Here is a 21,313-nt window from a genome sequence, read left to right as displayed (position 1 = left end):
ATTATATGCTGTGCATTTCACACACAGAGTTTTACAGTTGGAAAGGATGAGGATTTTAGTTGAGGGACATGCCAATCATCTTTTTCCTGTAGTGACCCCAAATTCCTTCTATATGTAGGGAAATTGTATCAAATCATATGAAGGTTCCCTTAGGAATTGATGAAAATATTCTTTCAGTAAACAGGTTTGATAGTCTTCTTGGTATATGATGTATTTAGATATTCTGTATAATCCTGATTCATGATTGGATGCATCTCAGAAATAGATGCTAACACTTATACATCTTTGCATCTTTCAGGTCTGATAAGGCTTGTGGATTATCTCAGTCAGCCCTCTCTATTTGGAAGAGACCAAACCGTACAAATAGTTGTAGACTCTGGTACAGGAACAACGGCTGTTGGACTGGCTTTAGGAGCTTTATTATTAGGGTAAGCAAAATATAATATTGGATGTTCTTCAGCCTGTTTTTAACTCTTCATTGCAAATGTAAATAAGTTAATGTGGACAAAATTGCAATAGCTTATAGTGGCATGTCTTTTATGTTGTACTTGACGTTTATGTATCATCATATTTGTTGCTGCTTGTGCAATAGTTTGTTATTGACAAATCGAAAATAAATCTTGAGGTTCATTAGCCTTTTGAGTTCTAAGTTTTATTATTACTGGACAAGTTATAATCGGATTTGGTTTACCTTTGAGATTGCCATGGAAGGTTACTGGGATAATGCTAGCTGATACTGCTGAAGGATATGAAAAGCACAAAGTTCGCCTACTCACTGAATTCAAAAAGCTTATAATGGGTGACTGCATATTTACTTTTGATGAAAAATCTGTAGATCTTGTTCACTGGATAGAGCGGCAAATGCCAAGGAAGTAAGGAATCTTTCTTTTTTCAGAAAAAGGACAGTCACAGTAATTTTTACTTTCTCTTTAGACAGGAAACATTTAGAAATTATAAATTCTATGTTGATGTCTCTTCACTTGAGATGTGACTTAGCCCTCCCCATGGACATCACGTATCAGAGCATAAGTTTGCTTCTGTGGCTTTTTATTCATTAGTGACTACATGTGTAAGTACTATCTGAGACAGTTCTGCGAGGCTAGAATACTCATAGCCATATTGCATTCATGCTTTTGCTGCAACTTTTTCCATGTTTTTAAAATCACTCACTGGTAATTTTTTCCCCTTAAATTCTAGTTTTATTGCTTGCAGATTTGGTAGGGTATTTAAAGGAGAATTGGAACTATGCAGAGAGATTGCTCAGCGGACAGGTATTTTGTTGGACCCAGTGTACACCCTTTCTAGCTGGGAACATGCATCACTTACCTGTCAAAAATGTATAAATAGCAATGATATTGTTGTCATGCTTCACACTGGGGGAACTTTAGGATTGTTTGGATTAGCTCAAAGATACAAGTCATTCTTTCCTCTGTCTCAAGAAAACATTGCCAAGCCTGCTTTATGTGTGTGAATTGAAGAAAGTTTAACTTGACTTTGGTCATGCAACTGCCCTGATTTCCATTTTACGAATTCAGATATCATTAGAGTTTAAGCCCTTGAGTTCTGTGACAAGTTAGCAAATATATATTGAAGCAAGGAATTTGTACGTTTAACAAAATGTTGCATCTCTGATATCATTGATCCCAAGGCAAATAGCAAAGTCATAATAAAAAAAATAGTATTCTTGTATAGGTTAAGGGATTCACAACAGAATGCATGCAAGTTCCATTTCCTTAATGGGATACAAGGTGAAGGTAGATAACCAGGAAATATATCCAGGCCACTTTCAGTCAGAATCTAGTGACCAAAGATTTGCATAAGACTAGATCTCAATTTGTCACCCTTTTCAGAAGGATCAGAAAACATAGCTATATTCTGTTCATAGCATTTAAGGTAACAGATTTGATAACATTTGAACATTCAAAATTGTTAAATGGTCTGCCAGATTTTGAAGATGAAGTTGTGAGATTCCAAAATATTTAATCTGTCAAAATTGAAAAATATGAGGTTAAATACATTTGATAGTATTTGAACATTCAAATTGTTAAATGATTTCCCAGATTTTGAGGCAACAAAGTAGGGAGTGGTGAGATTTCCAAAAAATTATGGTGTCAAAATGGAAGTATGGGGCATTTATGAAGTGTTTCTGCATTTGACCAGCTTTTCCCCACAATGTGTGAAATCATAAATAAAGTTTCTAGACCAATCATAATCAGAGGATTATTAGGATCAACTTGTTTGTAGTTGGTTACCTTATACAATGGTTATGTCAAAGTTTGGTGTGAAGTATTGTCGAATGATAGTAAGAACCTGTGGTCATAGATGCTAACAAGTATTGTATGGGGATATGTGTATCTTTCAACATACGAGTGAGAATCTCATTTCATAGTGAGAGGCTGGGTGCTTTGTTAAGAGTTAATTACAATGACGCTGAGGAAGTTTCTTGCACTTGGAAAAAGAAAACTGAATAAAATTTGGATTGCAAAAAACTTGGATCATCTTTTAGAATATTTGAATGTGTTAAGATACACATATATAACATACACATGCATTGCCTAAACTAGTGAGAAAACACACACATGGTAAGAAAGGTTGTGTAAATTGGTGTAAAAATGCTGAAGAGCAAATAATAGGGTGTGATATTGGCGCAAAGGGAGATGATCTATGGGTAAAACACGTCCTTTACTTCAATGGGTGTTGGAGAAAGAGGCTAGGTTACAAATGTTTCCTTTTGCTATGCATTTTTTGATTGGTATTGGACCAATTTTCACACCTATGGGAATCAATCTTGTGGATTAATTGCCACCATAGAAACTTGCGACTAACCATTCACTTGAGGTGATGTTAGGTTTGAGAGTTTAATAACACTTATGGGTTGTTTATATTTTAATGGGGTGTAGGTTTCTCGTTTGAGATCTGTGTAACAATTTGATCATGTCAAATGCTAACTCTTTGTTCATTCCATAGTTTAATGGAAATGATTGATTATTGGAGCATCAAGATGACTCTTTTCATAGGAGAAGACTTCTATTAGATTGTAAAAATTGGTTATAAAAACCCAATTGATTGGGCTAATGTTCTAGCTAATGATAGAGCAGCTAAGGAGGCTAAGAAGAATAAGCATTATTTCATATTCAGACAACTCTAGATATAGCCTATTGTCGAGTTGGAAGTGTAAAGATAACTATGGATACCTAGAAGATCACAAAAAGTTTATGAATGCAATGATCAAGTCAAAGTACTTGAATTGTAGACTCTCAAGGAACAATATAAAAATTTGAAAATGCAAGAAATTGAAACTATGCTCATTAATTGCTTAAAAGTAAAGCATGTTGTCAACGATATGGCTACTCTTGGAGAATTGTTGAACAAGGGTTGTTGTGAAAAAAGTGTTGAAGTCTCTTAAGGTGGGATCATGTTCCAAGAGTTATTGAAGAGATGAAAGATTCAACTACTCTTTAGTTTGATCACCTAGTTTGATTTCTTATGTTTCATGAAAAACTAAGACACATTTAGAGAAGGTGATGAGAAGACTTTTGCTTCAAAATTGCAGATCACAAAAAATGAAGACTCTTGTAGAAGTAAATAAGGACAAAGCATAGAAAGAAATCAAAATTATTTAAGATGAAATAGAGGAAGAAGAGGTGGTTTAGCCACAAGAGGAAAAGATAGAGGTAGATTTGATAAGAGAAATATTGTACGATCATTGCAATAGGTACTAATGAAAATGCTGAGGTTTCTCCAAGCAATTTGTTCTTATAATATGAGAAAGCTGGAAAGTGTCTTAAAGATGTTTGGTATTTACATGCAGGTGGTTCCAATCACATGTTAGGAATAATGCAGATTTTATAAGATAATTATTAAGAGTTATCATTACAACATATATGGTCACTTTGTAAGGGAATTTAGGTTAAAAGTTGGTAATGAAAGTATAGTGTTAATTATGTTAATGCAGATCTTCTGCAAGCAATTTGTTTTTATCTTATGATATGTTTAAGTTTGACATATATATTCAAGTAATTTTAATTACATGTTACGTAATAATAAACTATTTTTAATAGTAGGTGAAGTCTTCAAGACCAAGTTTAGTGATGATAAATCCTTGGAGGTTCTAGCAAAAGGAGCTATGGAGGTAAATAATAGAGATAATAAATGCCTTTATGCTATTTATTACACTCCAAAGTTAAAACACAATTTGTTGAGTGTTGAACAACAATGTGAAAAAAACTACAAAACGTTTTTCAATGATAAATAATGTGCAGTCTATCATTAGAATCAAGGAAATAGGGTTGCTGTTGTGTCTGTCCAAAAATAAGTTCTCATTAAAGCTTGTATAAGATAGTAGTAACCTTTTAAATATTGTATTTGAAGTTAAATGGATGTGACATCTTAGGTATGGTTTCTTGAATTTTCAAAATTTGAAGCTACTAACCTTAGAAGAGTTAGTTTATGGTTGGTCTAAGATTGAAGAGCAAAAGAGGTTTGCAAATGATATGCTAAAGCCAAACATGTCAGAAAATTTTGTAAAATGTAGTGCATGGAGCACTAGTCATCCACTTTAGTTGCCAAACTTTGATATTTGTAGTTCTACGCAAATAAAATATTAGGGTAAGTAATCATATTTTATTACATTAATTGATGATTACTCATGGAAATGTTAGTTGTACTTTTTGAAGCTCAGAGATGAAATGTTTGATATATTTAAGAGTTTAAATAATTTGTGGAGAATGAATTTGATTGCAAATAAAGTACTTAAGGTCTTATCGTGGAGGTGATTTTTTTTCAAAAGATTTTATGGATTATTATAATATAAATGGTATCAAAAGGTAGCTCACAATTAGCTACACACCTCAACAAAATAGTGTAGTTGGAAGGAAAAATCATACAATGTTTGAATGACAAGAAGCATGTTATAAATTAAGGGATTGAGCAACACTTTCCTGGTTGATGAAGTTGCTACAATAGTGCATATTTCCAATTAGAGTCTAACATCGATCATTTCAAGTTTTTTGTTTGTCTAACCTATGCTCATGTAGCTAATTAGAAAAATAAGAAGTTGGATCCAAAAAGCGAATGATGTATTTTTGTAGGTAAAGTGAGCAACGCAAGACATACTTTTTTATGATACTAATCACATCTATGTGATGTATGCAGCATTTCTTTTGAATTGCTAGGGAAACCACAATTCTAATGGTCTTTTATCTTACCATTGGTGCATATTCCTCTTCATAATATATCCAATATCTTTGAGTGAAGTCTTTTGTAAGTAATTGTACCTTGTGGCTTTTAAATGACTTGCTATTGTACTTAGTCTTGTTGATGCATAGTACCAACACATTTCTTGTTATGTGGAAGTAGCTCCTAAGTACTTTTCACATGAACGGAATTTATTTTTTCTCACATTGCTTGTACCTAGACAACATTAGTATATGCATATTCAAAACATAATTGTTTAGAATTAACTTATGAAACACATCCATATACAAAATGAAAACTACAAACACATGTAATAGATTTATTAATAGCCTACAACACAATACAACTTGCTTACACTATTACAAAGAGTGACAATAACTATAGCAACTTCTTGTACGCTAGCCATTCTCTCACTATGAGGCTTCTCAACACAATTTTCATCCTCTCAATCCCCTCTTCATGCTAGGGGTCTTCATTACTCCCACATTTTGCTAAACGAAGTTTCACTCTTTCTATTTCTCTATAGAGGTCATTCATTTCCCCTTTTCCTATGCGTTGAACAAAGATTCACCTCTCATAAACAACCCTTAACATTTAGTCCAAAATCCAAGATATAATAGCTATTATCACTAGCCAACAAGAAAGAAGAAAATGTTTTAGATCCTATTTGTTGCTCTAAGATTAGGAGTTAGGCAACCAAGAGATGTTATAAATCTTGTCACCTACTAGGAAATGAATCAACCATGCAACCATGGAAGTAATTTCCTACCCAAGAAATAAATTCTTCCAAGAAAAGTTGAGAATATTGTCATGCTATTGAAAAACATATGTAAAGTTATGATGCAACAAAGATAAACATAAACAACTAAGGAAATGGCTAGACATATGAAGGGAAGCAATTGCAAATAGGTGCCAAAATGGGAAGATGTTTCATTTGTGTAGGAAAACATCTTGATGCTTTGCTTGCTCAAACAACACGTAGTCATAGAGATCAAATGACAATATTTGAATGTGAATACTAGATCAATTGTACAAAAGGAACATGTGGAGTCATTAGTTGCCTAAAAATAGTTGAAAATAATAAAAGGATGACCTCTATCAATGCCAAGTGTAAATAAACTTACCACAAATCATTGCCAATGTCTAAATTGCTAAAACCAATAAAAGGAAAACACAATAAATCAATCTCATTGCCAAATAAAAGGCCAAAAAAGAACTAGATGAAGGGTTGTTTGGTGAACTTGTAGTACTTGAAACTAAAATATTATTGGGATGTTCATTAGTAATATCATCTGTATTATAACTATTACAAACAAATTCAGATTTGTCAACATAGTCTTTTTAAGGCCCATATACTCCCTTCATAAAAAATCTATTGAAAATAATGTTGTGAGCAAGATAAAGCCAATAAACCTTACGTTGTTAATTGTATATAACAAATTGGCATAATTCAAGATTTGGATCTAATTTTTGTTTCTTCTGATTAGCTACATGAACAAATGCTAAACAAATACTTATTTTGAAATTACTAACATTAGAATATTTTTTATTTCCATGCTCTATAAGGAGTCATTCTCTCAAGTGCATTAGTGTGACTCCGATCAAGAATATACATTATTGGGCAATTGTACTAGTCTAGAAGAGTTGCTCAATTTCTTTATGACTTGCCTTTTGCCATTTCAACGACTAGATGGTTCTTCATTTTAGCCATGTCCTTTTATTGAGGTGTGTAGATAGTTGTGAGTTGCCTTTTGATGCCATTCATGTCATAATAAATTATAAAATTTATTGAACAAAATTCTTGTCCATGAATAAACATTTTGTTTTGCCAACCACTTTCAGTCTCCACAAGGGCTTTAAACCTCTTGAATGCATCAAATGATTTATTTTTGTGCTTCCAAAAAGTACTAACAAGTTAGTGATTAATCATCAATAAGTGTAATGAAATATGACGACTTATCCATGTGAAAGCCCAAAAATATTAGAGTGAATCAATTGAGGTGGATAACGAGTCCTCTAGACATTGTGTTTCATAAACTTTTCTTTTACATGTTTACCTTTAGACATTCTTCACTAGCCTTATGCTCTTCAACATTATGCAATCTAGAAATTAGTTCTTTTGATATTAGTAGCTTCAAATTAAAGTGCCCACAGTTGAGATGTGACAACTTCATATTTCCACTAAACTTTACTACTATATTCATTGAACTTAAATGAGAACATCTTAGTCTTGGACATTGGAACAAATGTAACAATATTGATATCTTAGTATAATAAATTAATTCGCACATTTCTTACTTTCTCTAGTATTTACCTCATATTTTTGCTGCAACCTCTAGGAATTTATCATAACCAAGCTCGAACTTATTTTTGAAGCTTTCATCCATTGTAAGAAAATAGCTTAGTATTCCCCTAACATGTGATTGGAACAAACCTAATATAAATGCCAAACCTCTTTTAAGATAGTTTTTAGTTGTCATACGATAATAACACATTGCTTGGAGAAGCCTCCTCATCGTCATTAACATAATTCACACTTCTATTTTCATCACTATCTTTTTCAAAGCGACCATAACTATTGGAGTGATAACACCAAATATTTCTATTATCAAATGTCTCTACCTCTTCCTCTTGCAATTGAACCACCTCTTCTTCCTCTTGAATAATTCTATTTTTTTTTGTCTCGGTTGCTTTTGTTGCTAGTATTGCCACCTTCGTTCTTTGTGATATTTAATTATGAGGCAAAAACCTTCTCATTACTTTCTTTAAACACATCTCAATTCTTCTTCACGAGACATGAGAGATCCACCTAAGTGATTTGTTAGAACATAATATTATTAGGGGTAAATACCCTTATAACATTTATATATTGTTCTAATATAAGGTTATAAAACCTAAAACAAATTATATGTTTATCAAGAATATCCCATTTAAAATAACTATAGTCTAATAGTTTTTAGATTTCTAATTATTTATGAATGGGGGTTATTGGAAATATCAAACTAATATGAAGATTTTAGCGCAACCTATATCATTATGCACAAAATGTATTATTGGCCACATGGAAGTAAGAAGAAGTGTCCCTAGATTCAATCTATTTTTTAATAGACTATTTTTGTAAGTGTCTTAATAAAATGATGCTTTATGGGTTTTTTAATCCAATAAGGTTTTCCTCACATATTTTTTGTGTAATGTGTAAAATCTATGCTTATACGGTTCTCATTTTATTTATTTTACAATGTTTAGTATTCAAAGGTCTTAATTTCCAACGTGGTATTGAAGAACGCTAGAGTATACTAATCACTTTTACAAGCTATATTAGATATACAAAACTTGATGAAAAACCTTTTTATGCCTAATGAACAAGTGTAAGATCATTTTTTGGTGTTTATTTTGTATTGTTCTAAAATCAATTTATTAAAGTCAAGAATTTCAAAAAAATTAGTTTTTACAAGTGATATTAAAGACTATTTTCATACCTAATCATTTTCATAAACATTCTTATGAACTTCCCTCCCTTGGCTTCTTTCTCTTAAAAGATTTTGTTAAGAGAATCCTTAAATTTGACTACCTCTGATCTATAGTGACATTCAAGATAGCTAAAATTGATATATGGAAGTTAAATAAACATAGAAACTAATTCAACTTCATGTGGTATTAGGTTTGTGAGATTTTGGCAAGACCTAGAGGCAATGGAAAGCACAACTAAGAGAGAATAAAATAGATGATAGGAATAAACTGTATTCTATCAAGATGCAAAATGTGATCAATTGGATTATCAATCGTTAATTACATACAATGAATATGAGTTTGTTTATATAGGCAAGGCTAAATGGATTTGTGAGCACACAAACATGACATGTGGCTCAATAAGAAACAAGGGTAGGTAGGAAATAGGTGTGGTAGGTAGGAGAAACAATAAAATATTCCACATGAGGTGGATCACCCATCGAAGGTGGAATTATCACTCCACAATAAGTGGATATGATAGAGTAGTAACAAGATCACACCATAAAAGGTGGAAATTCTCCTACACACACTATCCCAATGTGGCACAAACACCCAAGTGTCTCATACCCAAACTACTATGAAATGCATTATCCTAAGTAAATTTAAGTAAGGTGTAATAATATCCAAGATGAATAATTATTTACACCAACAAGGTTGCATTGTAAGGATTTCATTCATTTGGCTTTTATTTTTCACTAAATTGTGATAATAATTTTCTTTACTAATTTAATTTAATTTTTTCTCCTTAATGATTTGGTATCTAATTTACCTTCATCATCACGACCAAACTAAATAAATACTATAACCTCCAAAGTTAACTTCCTCATTCTTTTATATGATTGTACAATCAAATGCTAATAATCTTGATATTTGATTAACTTTTGAATTCACTTACAAAGAAGTGAAAGTTGACTACTTTGAATTCACTATAATGACACCATATTTAACTTTTTACATGTTTGGTGAAGGTTCCACCTCTTCAAAACACACTTCTACATCTTCTATTAATTGCATTGTCATTTATGAAAGATATGTTTATCAGTTGACTAGGTGCAACACATCTTGTCCTATCTGTGTCACATTTGTTCAAGTCAGTTCCTTATGTGACACAACTAATTGATGTAAAATAACATTGAGTCTCCTAAATAGTGAAAACTAACTTCAAGATGATGTTAACAATACTAGCCTCCTAGAGGATTCTTGGTCCTGTACCTTTAACAAGAGTAATGTTACTGATGGCTAAAAGTTCTTGAATCCTAGAGTGTGCAGATTTACATAGAGAACAATAGTTCAAATTTATCAGCACACTCCAAGTATGTTAAAAATTTATAATAGAGGAGGTCTAGATTGATGGTCTATTGGAATGCCAGAAATGGTGCCTAGCATCAACCTTTCATATAAATGTTTTAATGCCAAAAATTTGAATATATAAATGTTGTATAGGAGGGTGATACAAAGATGTAATTGTTTGAACAAATGATTCAAATGAATAAAATCGAATAGACTAATTAGTATTATGAAGTGTGTTTGACAAGACTATAATCTACCATTCCTACAAGGGATTTAAATTGTTTTTTTATGACTCATAAATACAAGCTATTGCAAATAATAAACTAGGTGAGTTGATTGACAAGATTCTAATCACCTAAAATCAAGTCAAGTAGGATTTTTCAAGAAGGAAATAGAACACCATATCATAGCCTATAGTGTGATCAATAGGCAAGACAACTCAATTTGCCATAGATGTATTTTTGTGCATAAAAAGTCATTGAAGAAGACTTTAAAAATTGAATAATGTGTAGATATGAGATCAACCTTTCATCTCTATTATTTATCGAAGAGCCCTAGTGCAAGATGGTGTGAGAAGTTCTTCAAATATTGGGGAGTGGATCTCCACTAAGAAGTCCAACATTATAATTGTTACTCTTTTTTCATCCTAGACATTTTGATTTCCTTAACTTCGTACCATGACATGGAGTAGAGCTAACAAAGTCTATTGAGATGATGATCAAGTGGTTGAGTGATTTTTCAACTATTATTGATCATATAAGATTAGATTTAATCATACAAATTTTAAGATAGAGAGGTCCTCAAATTGAGCAAACTAGTACTTATTTTGAACACATTGAGCTTTTGAAAAATAGTGGGATTCCATCTAATTTTGAGATAAATAAGTTTGAATTAGGTGGGTTGAGTAAAATGATACAAAGACTTATGTATAAGAGCCTAGAATTAATTTTAATAAGAGTGTATTACAATTCTAACACCAACTTTCACCAAGCAATTGGTGGTTGAAGACTTGACTTCTGCAAAATGGAATTAAGCATGAGCTCTTGAGTATAAAGGAGAGAATGAAAATTAGAGTTGATAATCTTATATTTATTCTACAGAGAAAATCAATGATTCTAGTCTCTAAAAATAACAAAATTATATATATATATATAATGTAAATTGAAAAGGAGTGCTATTGCTCTTGTTCTCCTTGCGCTCACTCTTGCTACTCTTGCAACCCTTGCGTTCGCTCCCGCGGCCTTAGGGGTCCCTTGCACGACTCCTTTTGTTGTCATGATTGTGCCTCCTCCTTAGGTTCCCTATGTTGTGGCTATGCCTAGGTTTTCTACATCAATTAAGGTTGGATTTGATTTGGGTTTACCTATGGTGTCTTTGGTTGTAGGCTCCATTTCTTCGCCTTCCCTTCCTAAGTAGGTGGATGTTGGCCCCTTCCCTTCTAATGATGCTATTGTTGGTGTCCCTTCTAGCCTGAGTGGCCCTTGGGGGTCTTTTGCTATCCCTATTTGTCCTAAACGTACGTGGACTTCTTGTAGGTCTCACAATTTTTCTCAAGCTAGAAGATATGGTCATATTTGCACTCCGCATGTGAGCTGATCTCTCTCATGTGCTAAATCTTCTCTTGTGGTTGTTTGCAATGCAAATGTTGCTGAGAATGAGGATTTCTACGAATGGTGAGGCTTGGTGTGTTGTTTCTCCAATCTCTTGCCTACTCTTCTAGACCTACTTCCAGAGCTACACTATTGGGTGTAAGCTTCATGGAAGCCTATTGCGTCTGGTAAGATTGAGATATTTCCCTACACTAAATGATTTTTCATTGCTTCTTTTGAGGATCGTAATTTGGTACTAGATTAACTTTGGGTTTAGGGAGAGCACTCTCTCTCCATTAAATCTTGGGCTTCTTCATTTAATCCCCCCACTGAATCACTCCATGTGCGCTTGATTTGGGCTAGACCATTATATCTTCCCCTCTAGTTTTGAGAGAATTCCTATTATGAGGCCTTTAGCAACTCAATTGTTCATTTTTGAAGATTGATGATTTTGTTTCCCACATGGGTCATTCCACCTTTGCACACATCTTGGTTGATGTTGATATCTCCAAACCCCTTCGTGGGGGGTGGTTTTGATGGTTGGGGATCAACCTTGGATGCGATTGTCAGATTATGAGGGCCTCCCTTTTAGATGTTGTCGCTATTTCACTATTGGTCACTTAGCTTCAAATTGCTCTCTTTTGCATTAGAAAGGTTTTGCTACTTGATGGAAGAATGCTAAGGAAGATCACTTGACCATGGAGGTTCCTTCCTCTTTCGATGACGGTTCTTCCCAATATTTTGATGACAATCCTATTTTTGGTGTGGCTTTGACGTGTCTTGAAGCCCTTATTGCACATCCTCGTACCCTGAGTCCAACTTAGTTTGTGTTGAGTGCTTCCTCACAACTTCAGTCTCCTCATGTGCTTGACGACTATCTCCCACCTTGTCATCTTGTCCCCTATTTGGTTGTTGTTGTTCCTCCAATCAAAGGGCCATCTCTTGTTTCCCATGGTAATGAGGTCTTGGACAATAGTATTTCTTGGACTATCATTCGTAGGAGGAAAGGTTCTTCTTTATCTCCTTATAAAATTTCGGGGGTTGTGAAAGAGAAATATGTTATTTAGGGTCAAGACCCTTGTCTCTCGAGGTTCCTTGTTTTGGTCAAAAGCTTTTTCACTATTGTTTTCCCAATATCACTTGTGAGATTTGTTCCTTTTGTCTTGATGGTTGCATTGTAATGGGTCCAAGCAATTCCTATCCTTACCTAATCAAAACAAAATTAGATCTATAGTAAATGTGCCTTTTCTAGAAACCCTAAGAGCATTAATTCTTGGAGTCTTAGCCACAAGCTGATTGGATTTGTTAATGATGCAGTACCACTATATGTTATGATGGTTAAAAGAAAGACAAATCCTCAACCCATCTCTTGTAATGTCCCTTTTCTATGGGATTGAATTATATATATATATATATATATATATATATATATATATATATATATATATATATATATATATATATATATATATATATATATATAAAATTGTAAATGGTGAAAAATTAGGGTTTCCACCACATAAGGAAGAAACCACCGATTTTATGACTTAAGACCATTACATTCAAAAGAGGGTTCCAATCCAATATATTTAGTCACAAACCAACAAGGATTGGGACTGAGAATTTGATTGGATTGGGTGTTTTATGGATATCCCTCTTTTGTGAGTTGAATTGCGGAAATTAGGCTAAAAGTGCTAAAAATATGAAAACAATAAACTATAGCTACATGACTGAGCCACGAATCTGGGTTTGAGTAGTATAAGATGATTTAAACCTGTTCCCAGAAAGAGCTCCTAAAATATCGAGACTATTTCACCAACGCCCTGGTCCTCCAAACTTTTCACACTCCAAAGGGGGATTGCTTCGTCACTATAAATATTGCTTATTCTGAAGATCACAGCTCTGTACTTGTTTCCTATACACAGAAAGAAGGGGAAATAGGCTGGGAATAGGGGTTTGCCTAAGTCAAATCCCAGTTTTGGAATTACCCATGAAATAGAAATGGAAGATTATTGAATTGTAGTAATGGAAATGTTGAATAATGACTGAAAACACAAATGATATACCTCCTTGTGAAGTTTTGTTTGTCTCCACACAAAATTAGGGTTTTATGGAGTCTTCAATGACATGGAACATGAATGTCAACTCCAATGCTTGAATTTTGACCTTATTGCTGCTCCTATGCTTGAAGGAAGACTGATTGTTTGCTCACTTGATTTTAAATGCTTGATTGCTTGATGTCGAATGTGTCTTGTTTGTGTGTTGATGGATGGATGGATCCTTACATGAGAGGGGAAAGCCTCCTTTTATACTTGCCAGTCGAAAAACATTAATTTTTCCGAGATGAGCCGACATGGGGTTGGGTTTCTTGGTCAAATTTTGAAATGGCTAAGGGGCCTAAAGCAAGGCCCTAATTGGGAGGACCAAGGTGTGGTGCCTTAGTCCTATTAGGCACCTTGGTCCTATCCAATTTAGGGGTCAGGACAAAGGGTTTGGATGATGCACAATGTCAAAATGAAGTCAAGTTTGCATGATATGAGCAGAATCAGGTCCTCATTAGGCCTAGGGGCGCAAACACTAAAGCGAGGACCCAAATGCGATCAAAACTGTAGGGAGTACAATTTAGGATGCTACATTTAGCCTCCACTTTAGCGGGAGTATGAGGCTAGGCATACTCTCGGTAAAGTACAAAGGTTCACATTGAAAGGCTTTCAACAAGATGTTGTGGAGGCAAGACACACCACGCCCCTAGTGGACTTTAGGTATCTTACGACTTCTAGAACAAGATAAAGTGGACATCATAAGAAAGAGAAAGAGAACCATGACTGCAAGCCCAATAAGGCTCACTTACCATGACTCATGAAAAGAAAAAATACCAAAATTACAAAGCAAAAGGCTAAGTTTGCTAAGTAACTTGAGTATTGAGATGCACAAAGAGAGAAATATTGAGCAGAGTGTATGTCCCCACGTTAAAGTGATTGCATACGCCATGACGAGAGCAATTGCTTTAAGGTAGTATACATTCATCCAAAAGAGAAACACGTTATCACAACAATATGCCCCTAAGGAGGACAAATCAAAGGATAACAATCACAAAACATAAAACACATTAGGGTTCTACTTAACACTGGGGTCAATATGCTCTTATGATAAATAATGTATATCATGTATTATATGCATTGAATTGTCCTCATCCCCCAAAGAAAGTAGAACCACAAGAGATCTCAACGCTTTTCATCATCCTCAAGTAGACAACACTAGGGACCACAAATAGAATATCTGGGAAACAAATAGAAGAAGGTTACGAACAAGCAAGAGAGAGAGAGAAAGAGGGTCGACGACACAAATGAAGCTATTTAAGCAAGTCATCCACCGTTCAATCTTGCTCAACATTGTTTTGGGAAGGTGGACAATATGCAAGAGGAGCAACTTCAAGTACACTAGATGGAGCTACCACAAGTTCCAAACAAAGACCATTCTCTAATGATGGATCACTTTGTCTGTTACTAGGAGATATGATTAATGTTTGTGAAAATTGTTTAGATAAATCATTAACAACATCAACGTATTCATATTCATCACTTGAATCAACATTGTTAGCATGAACATCATTTTCATTCATCTTTTCATCAAGATTAATAAAAATAGGATCTTTAATTGGAATAGAACATGAACCATCATTTTTCTTAAGCATTTTGCGTCTTGGAGATTTAGGTTGAACTTCCTCCCTAGGGTTAGGCGAAGGTTGGACAAGTGGGATCATGTCAACATTTGGAGTCTTCGGGGAGGAAACAGGTTGAGAAGCAAGTTCACAAGCTCTAGCATGATGTCTCCATCGACATTCGCTCGCACAACGGTTTCTTTTAGTTTTAGTTGAAGGCTGTGAAGGTTTGGGATCAACAATTATAGGCTTCTTCTCTTCCTTAAAACAAGGATTCAAAGGAGAAGGTTTTTTAGGAAAGATGGGAGATGCTATATCTTTCCTTTGTAAGATGAAGGAAGTGGAACTGCAACTTATAAAGGAGTAGAAGGTGTAGGAAGAAGATTGGGTCCATCATGAGGAGGAGGAATAGGTCTATTATGAAGAAGAGGAATGAGATTATAATCTCTAGGCTTGCTCAAGGATAGGATCATCTCATTCTTCCACCTTTGATAAAATTGAAAAAGAGCATCACTTCGAGGCTTAAGAGGTTCAAATTGTTTAGACCAAAAATAATCAAGATTAACATCTCCATGCCTCACTGTGGGTTGGTACATGCTATGATATTTCATTAAGAGGGTATTTCAAACACTTATGAATTGTAGAAAGGATCACTTTCATGGAAGAGAGCCAAGGATGTCCCAACTTCACATGAAATTGATCCGATGTAGAAGGAGCTCGAGAATAAGGAAGTGGGACACTATGATAGGTAGGTATGTGAGATGATTGTGTAACAAATGGAAGACTCATGGAAGGATGGATGTATGTGTATATATATGTATGTATGTATGCATGTATTGATTGGTGCATTGTTTCCTTGAGTTGCCAACCATACACTTTCAGAAGGGAACCCCCATACTTAGATGAGACAATTTTTGACACATGAATTTGTTCTGTCTAACTTAACTATATTTGATTAGGCTTGATGAGTTTCTTCTAACTGTTGTATATTTTTGTAAAGAGAAAATTGGTTATCACAAGCCTTATTTGAATAAAAAAACCTTAAAAGTATATCATCACCAATATTGTTAGAATATTTAATCTTTACTTGGCTTAGGTTTATTTGTATTTAGTTTAGGATATTCCTTTGGAATTCCTACATGTAATTTGTTCTCTAATACATGTGTGAGGACAAGTCATTTCTTTTATTTTCCTTTATTAAAGAATATTAGATTTCTTCCATAAGAGGACGTGGACACATGGCACACCAATTTTATGAATGGTGGCATTCATAGATTTGGGAGTTACTTTGTAACTCCTCTCCCCATCTCTATTTAAGAGACGTCTCCTCTCTCATTTCTTCTTAATGATGTTATTGTAAAAGGGTCTCTCTCTCTCTCTCTCTCTCTCACACACACACACACACACACACACACACACACACACACACACACATTTTAGGCATTGCCCCATTCATAATATCAAAAGGGGTTTTTCTTTGCTTTTCCTCTTTCAAAACTTCTTGTGCCTCCTTCACATTTGGGTGATTTCTCCAAGGTTTTTGCATTTCTCTTGGTAACATTTACTTCATCAATAAACTTACTTGGATTTTGTTTTTCTTTCCTTGCTCTTGTATTTCCTTTCATGGTATCAGAGTAGGTTTCTAATCCTTATTTCAAGTTGAGATTGATGAAAACTACCATTCTATGGAGTTCACCTTCTTGGAGGCATTTTTGAGAGGAGAAGTAGTTCTTTCTCTAATATTTTCTACTGTGCAAGTTTTTTATTTCAGATTTTAAATTTTTTTCCAAACTTGTTAACAAGTTTGCCTACAGGTTTAATTTTCTTAGATTCTCATCTTTGGAAGGCTTGCCGCCAAAGTTTCTTCTTTCTGGTTTAAAGTTGTGGCTTTGGAAGGCTTGCCGCCAAAGTTTCTTCTTTTTGGTTTAAAGTTGTGGTTTTGGAAGGCTTGCCGCCAAAGTCTCTTCTTTCTGGTTTTTTTTAATGCCTAGTTTGGAAGGTTTACCGCCAAACTCAGCCTCCTTAATCTGTTTGGTCGGCTTGCCGCCAAACCCATATTATCTATCTTGTTTTTGGAAGGCTTGCTACCAAAATTGGTTTATCATTGAGTTGCATCTGTGATTTTCTTGCAAGTTTCAACATTTTTTATTTTGCAGTTTGTTTTCCAGAAGTTTAATACTTATATTATATTCTTTATTCAATCTTTTCATAGTAACATATTTTGAACATCACATTCCATTTTGTTGTCTTCTATTTACTGTAGAAATTGTTTTCAAAGAGTACTTTAATATGTTATTGCATAATATAACTTTAATCTGTAAAAAAATTCTTTAAATCTTGCAAGCTTGTGCACAACTTTCACCTTCTCTTGTTGCTTTCTCTTGTCATCTCGATTTCTCTCTACTCGATTTTTTTTTCAGCTTCTGTTTTTCTATTAAGCGATTATTCCTTTGTTTTGCACTGTAGGTTCAAATCATAGTGGTTGTTCCATGCAAGTTTGAGTTGCTATTTCATAGCTTTCAGACAAAGGCTATAATAAGTATCAAGACGTTTTCAAGTTATCAAGTTTCACCTCTGGCATTATGTCTATACAAGGTCTCTGCTCTCTAGTTCTTCTCTGCCATAACGCCTCTCTACATTTTTCGTTTTCGTTGACCTGTTTTTATCTGCTTGGGTGATCTCTCTAGTTTTTTAATAATGAATCCTACTTTCTCTATGCGTTGATTATCATTCCATTGTCTTTGCATGTACCTTTCTTATTCTCATTCTTTTTCACGTATATTCAAGTTTATAAAGGTTTTTTTTAAGTCTCTTACTTTCACATAAAGTAGTTGACTTTTTATAATAAAGTCTTATTTTTTTTTACATTAAGTAAAGTTTAGTTTAGTTTACTTTTTCTAAAAAGTTTATAATAAATAAAGTTTTTTTAATATAAAATTGTTTTATTTTATTATTAAGATTAAAAGTTTTTTAATATAAAGTTTGTTCAAATAAAATTAAAGTTATTTTTAAAAATAATTGAAATTTATTATTTAAGATTTAAAAATAATTTATTTTTTTAATAAATAATTTTTTTAAAACAATTTTTTTAATTTTTTTAAAATTGTATTATTGAAATTTGATTCAATTTTAATCAAGGAAGTTATTATTCGTTTTTTAATCAAAGGGGTTATTTTTTTTTAAACTAACCTTTTATTTTGTAAATATGTCTACATTAATTCCATAAATTAAATTAAATAACACTAATTATCATTCATGGAAAACTCATATTTCCTTTATTTTTCGTTTCAAGCACCTTTTGGATGTTGCTATTGATAAAACCTCTGAGCCTGCTTCAACTGCTCCTCAAACCGACCAAGATAGATGGAAGACTCAAAATGAGGAAGCACTTGGTTTAATTGGTATTTCAATGGTTCCTGATTTGTATGTTCTAATTGGAAATTGTACAAAAGCGTATGAAGCTTGGGAAATTTTAAAAACAACTTATGATAGCTCAAATGAATCCCGAAAAATTCAGCTTCAAGATCAACTTGAAGATCTCAGGGATACATATTTTAAAACTATGGATGAATTCTTATTAAAGTTTGATTATGTTAATAGTCAATTAATTGGTTTAGGAGTTACCCTTGATGATTTACGTTTAATTCATCTTATTCTTAAAAAATGTCTTGTCAATTTCAACAATTTATTACGAATATTCATGCTCAACTTGCTATTCCTAGCTTAGTTACTCAATTAACTTATGATATTTTTCGTAATTTATTACGTCAAGAGGAAGCTAAATTAATTCAATTTGGTACTCTTAAAAGTAGTGAACATGCTTTTATGTCTAAAAACCAAAATCATAATAATAATTTTAGATCCAATAATAATAATCATAATCATAATATTAATCACAAAACTTCTAATTATCAATCTCATTCTAAATCCTATCATAACAATTCTCATAATAATAATCATAATAATAAGTACACTAATCAAAAGAATAATTCTCAAACAAGACCCCATTGCACATATTGTGGGAAAGATGGACATATTACTAATAATTGTTTTAAGAAGCAAAATGGTTAGAAGCCCATGAACCAAAATAATCAAAATAATCAACAACATAAACCTCATTATAAGAAAGGTAATAATAATGGTAATTCATCTTGTCATGCATTTACATGTACTTATAATGTTTCTCAACCACTTGAGTGGATTATTGATTCTGGTGCATCTCAACATGTTACTTCTCATAAAGAATGTTTTGAATCTTTGCATCTCGATACTTCCAATATTCCTGTTCAATTAGCTAATAATCATAGTTGCAAAGTTGAAGCTATTGCTGATGTGAATGTTCTTAATGGGAAATTACATGATGTTCTTTATGTTCCTGAATTAAAATCAAATTTGATTTCAGTTCCTAAACTTTGTCAAGATTATAAGATTAACTTTTATAGGGGCATGTGTTCTATCATTGATCAAAAAACTAATCATGTTATTGCTACTGCTAAAATGGATAGTGATAACTTATTCAAGTTCTATGAATTTGCTCCTACAAAATATTCCTTGCTGACTACTATTGATTTTACTATATGACATGAAAGACTTGGCCATCTCAATTCTGATTATATTTTATTGATGCAAAAAACAAATATGGTTGATGGATTGCCTACTATTGTTCCTTCCCAAATTGTTTGCAATGGTTGCATGAGTGGTAAGATGCATAGGGAACCCTTTCCTCATGGTCAATCTTGGAGGGCATATACTAAATTGCATCTAGTTCATAGTGATCTCTTGGGTCCCATGGAGAATCCCTCCATCCAAGGTTCAAGGTATGCACTTACCTTTGTTGATGATTTTTCAAGGAGAACATGGATATATTTCCTTCAGAGTAAGGATCATGTGCTTGATGTGTTTACTAAATTTCATATGTTTGTAGAAAGACAATCTGGTTCTAAAATTAAGATTCTCCGTACTGACAATGGAAGAGAATATGTCAATAATGCATTTAATACTTATTTGAAATCTTTTGGAATTAAACATGAGCTTACCATTCCTTATACACCACAACAAAATGGTATGGCGAAGTGGAAGCATACGACCATTGTTGAAATGGCTAGATGTTTATTGCATGCAAAAAATATGGATTACAAATTTTGGGCTGAAGCTATGGCTTGTGTAACTCATTTAATTAATAGAACACCTACCAAAGCCTTAAAAGGATAAAACTCCTGAAGAAGCTTGGTCTAGTAGAAAGCCCAATTTGTAGAATTTAAGAATTTTTGGTTCCATAGCTTATATTCACAAACCTAAGGAGAAAAGAAAAAAAATAGATGCTAAATCTCCTCCTTTTATTTTTGTTGGTTATGATGAAAATACTAAAGGTTATAGAGTCTACAATCCTATTACTAATAAGGTAAAAGTTGCAAGAGATGTTTGTATTGCAGAAAAAAGCATTCATGATGGTTCTAAAGTGGAGGATGATGAACTTACTCAAAGCAAAGTTGTGCTTGTGGAGGACCAACCTCCTTCTCTTAACCCTACTCTTAATGCATCTCTTTCTATTCCTTCCAGTGATAGTGATGATGATAATAATAACTCTACTCCTCACGACTCTTCTTTTACTGATGAATCCATTACTTTTAAAAGAAGACCTAAATGGTTTAAATCTTTAATTCAAGATAGTGATGAATACTTAGTTAGAATGGATAGAATTCAAGCTAGAAGAGTTAATTATTGTAATTATGCTTTAATGACTACTATTATGAATTCTAATAATCCTAAAACGTTTGATCAAGCTAAAAATCAACCACATTGGCAAAAAGAAATGAAGGAAGAATATGATACTTTAATTTCTAACCAAACTTGAGATTTAGTTCCCTTGCCTCATGGTAAAAATATTGTTTCTTGCAAATGGCTTTATAAAACTAAATTGAATGCTAATAATCAAGTTAGTAAATTTAAAGCTAGATTAGTTGCTAGGGGTTTTTCTCAAATTGAAGGCTTAGATTATACTGAAACTTTTGCTCATGTTGCTAAAATGCCTACAATTAAACTTGTGCTTGCTTTAGCTTCTAGAATG

The 21,313-nt window shown here is 33.2% G+C and overlaps 1 protein-coding gene across 6 annotated transcripts in view; it reads left to right on the top strand.

Annotated features, from left to right (window-relative positions):
* The window catches only part of LOC131066377 (D-cysteine desulfhydrase 2, mitochondrial), a 97,173-nt gene extending 78,324 nt beyond the window's left edge, over positions 1-18,849 (top strand). For 3 of the 6 annotated variants that reach the window (XM_058001128.2, XM_059216997.1, XM_059216993.1), the window contains 3 exons: positions 299-428; positions 699-872; positions 1,213-1,552. In XM_058001128.2, the coding sequence (XP_057857111.2) occupies positions 299-428; positions 699-872; positions 1,213-1,471 (563 nt within the window). In that variant the 3' untranslated portion in view covers positions 1,472-1,552. Of the gene's footprint in view, positions 1-298; positions 429-698; positions 873-1,212; positions 1,553-17,712; positions 17,964-18,538 lie in introns of those variants that run through there. The other 3 variants (XM_059216996.1, XM_059216994.1, XM_059216995.1) reach the window with 3 other exon arrangements.
* The last annotated feature ends 2,464 nt before the right edge of the window (positions 18,850-21,313 follow it).

This window comes from Cryptomeria japonica, chromosome 3 (assembly GCF_030272615.1).
Source record: "Cryptomeria japonica chromosome 3, Sugi_1.0, whole genome shotgun sequence".
Taxonomy (NCBI): Eukaryota; Viridiplantae; Streptophyta; class Pinopsida; order Cupressales; family Cupressaceae; genus Cryptomeria; species Cryptomeria japonica.
Note: the sequence above shows the minus strand (reverse complement) of the source record. Positions and strands in the feature narration are given on the sequence as shown.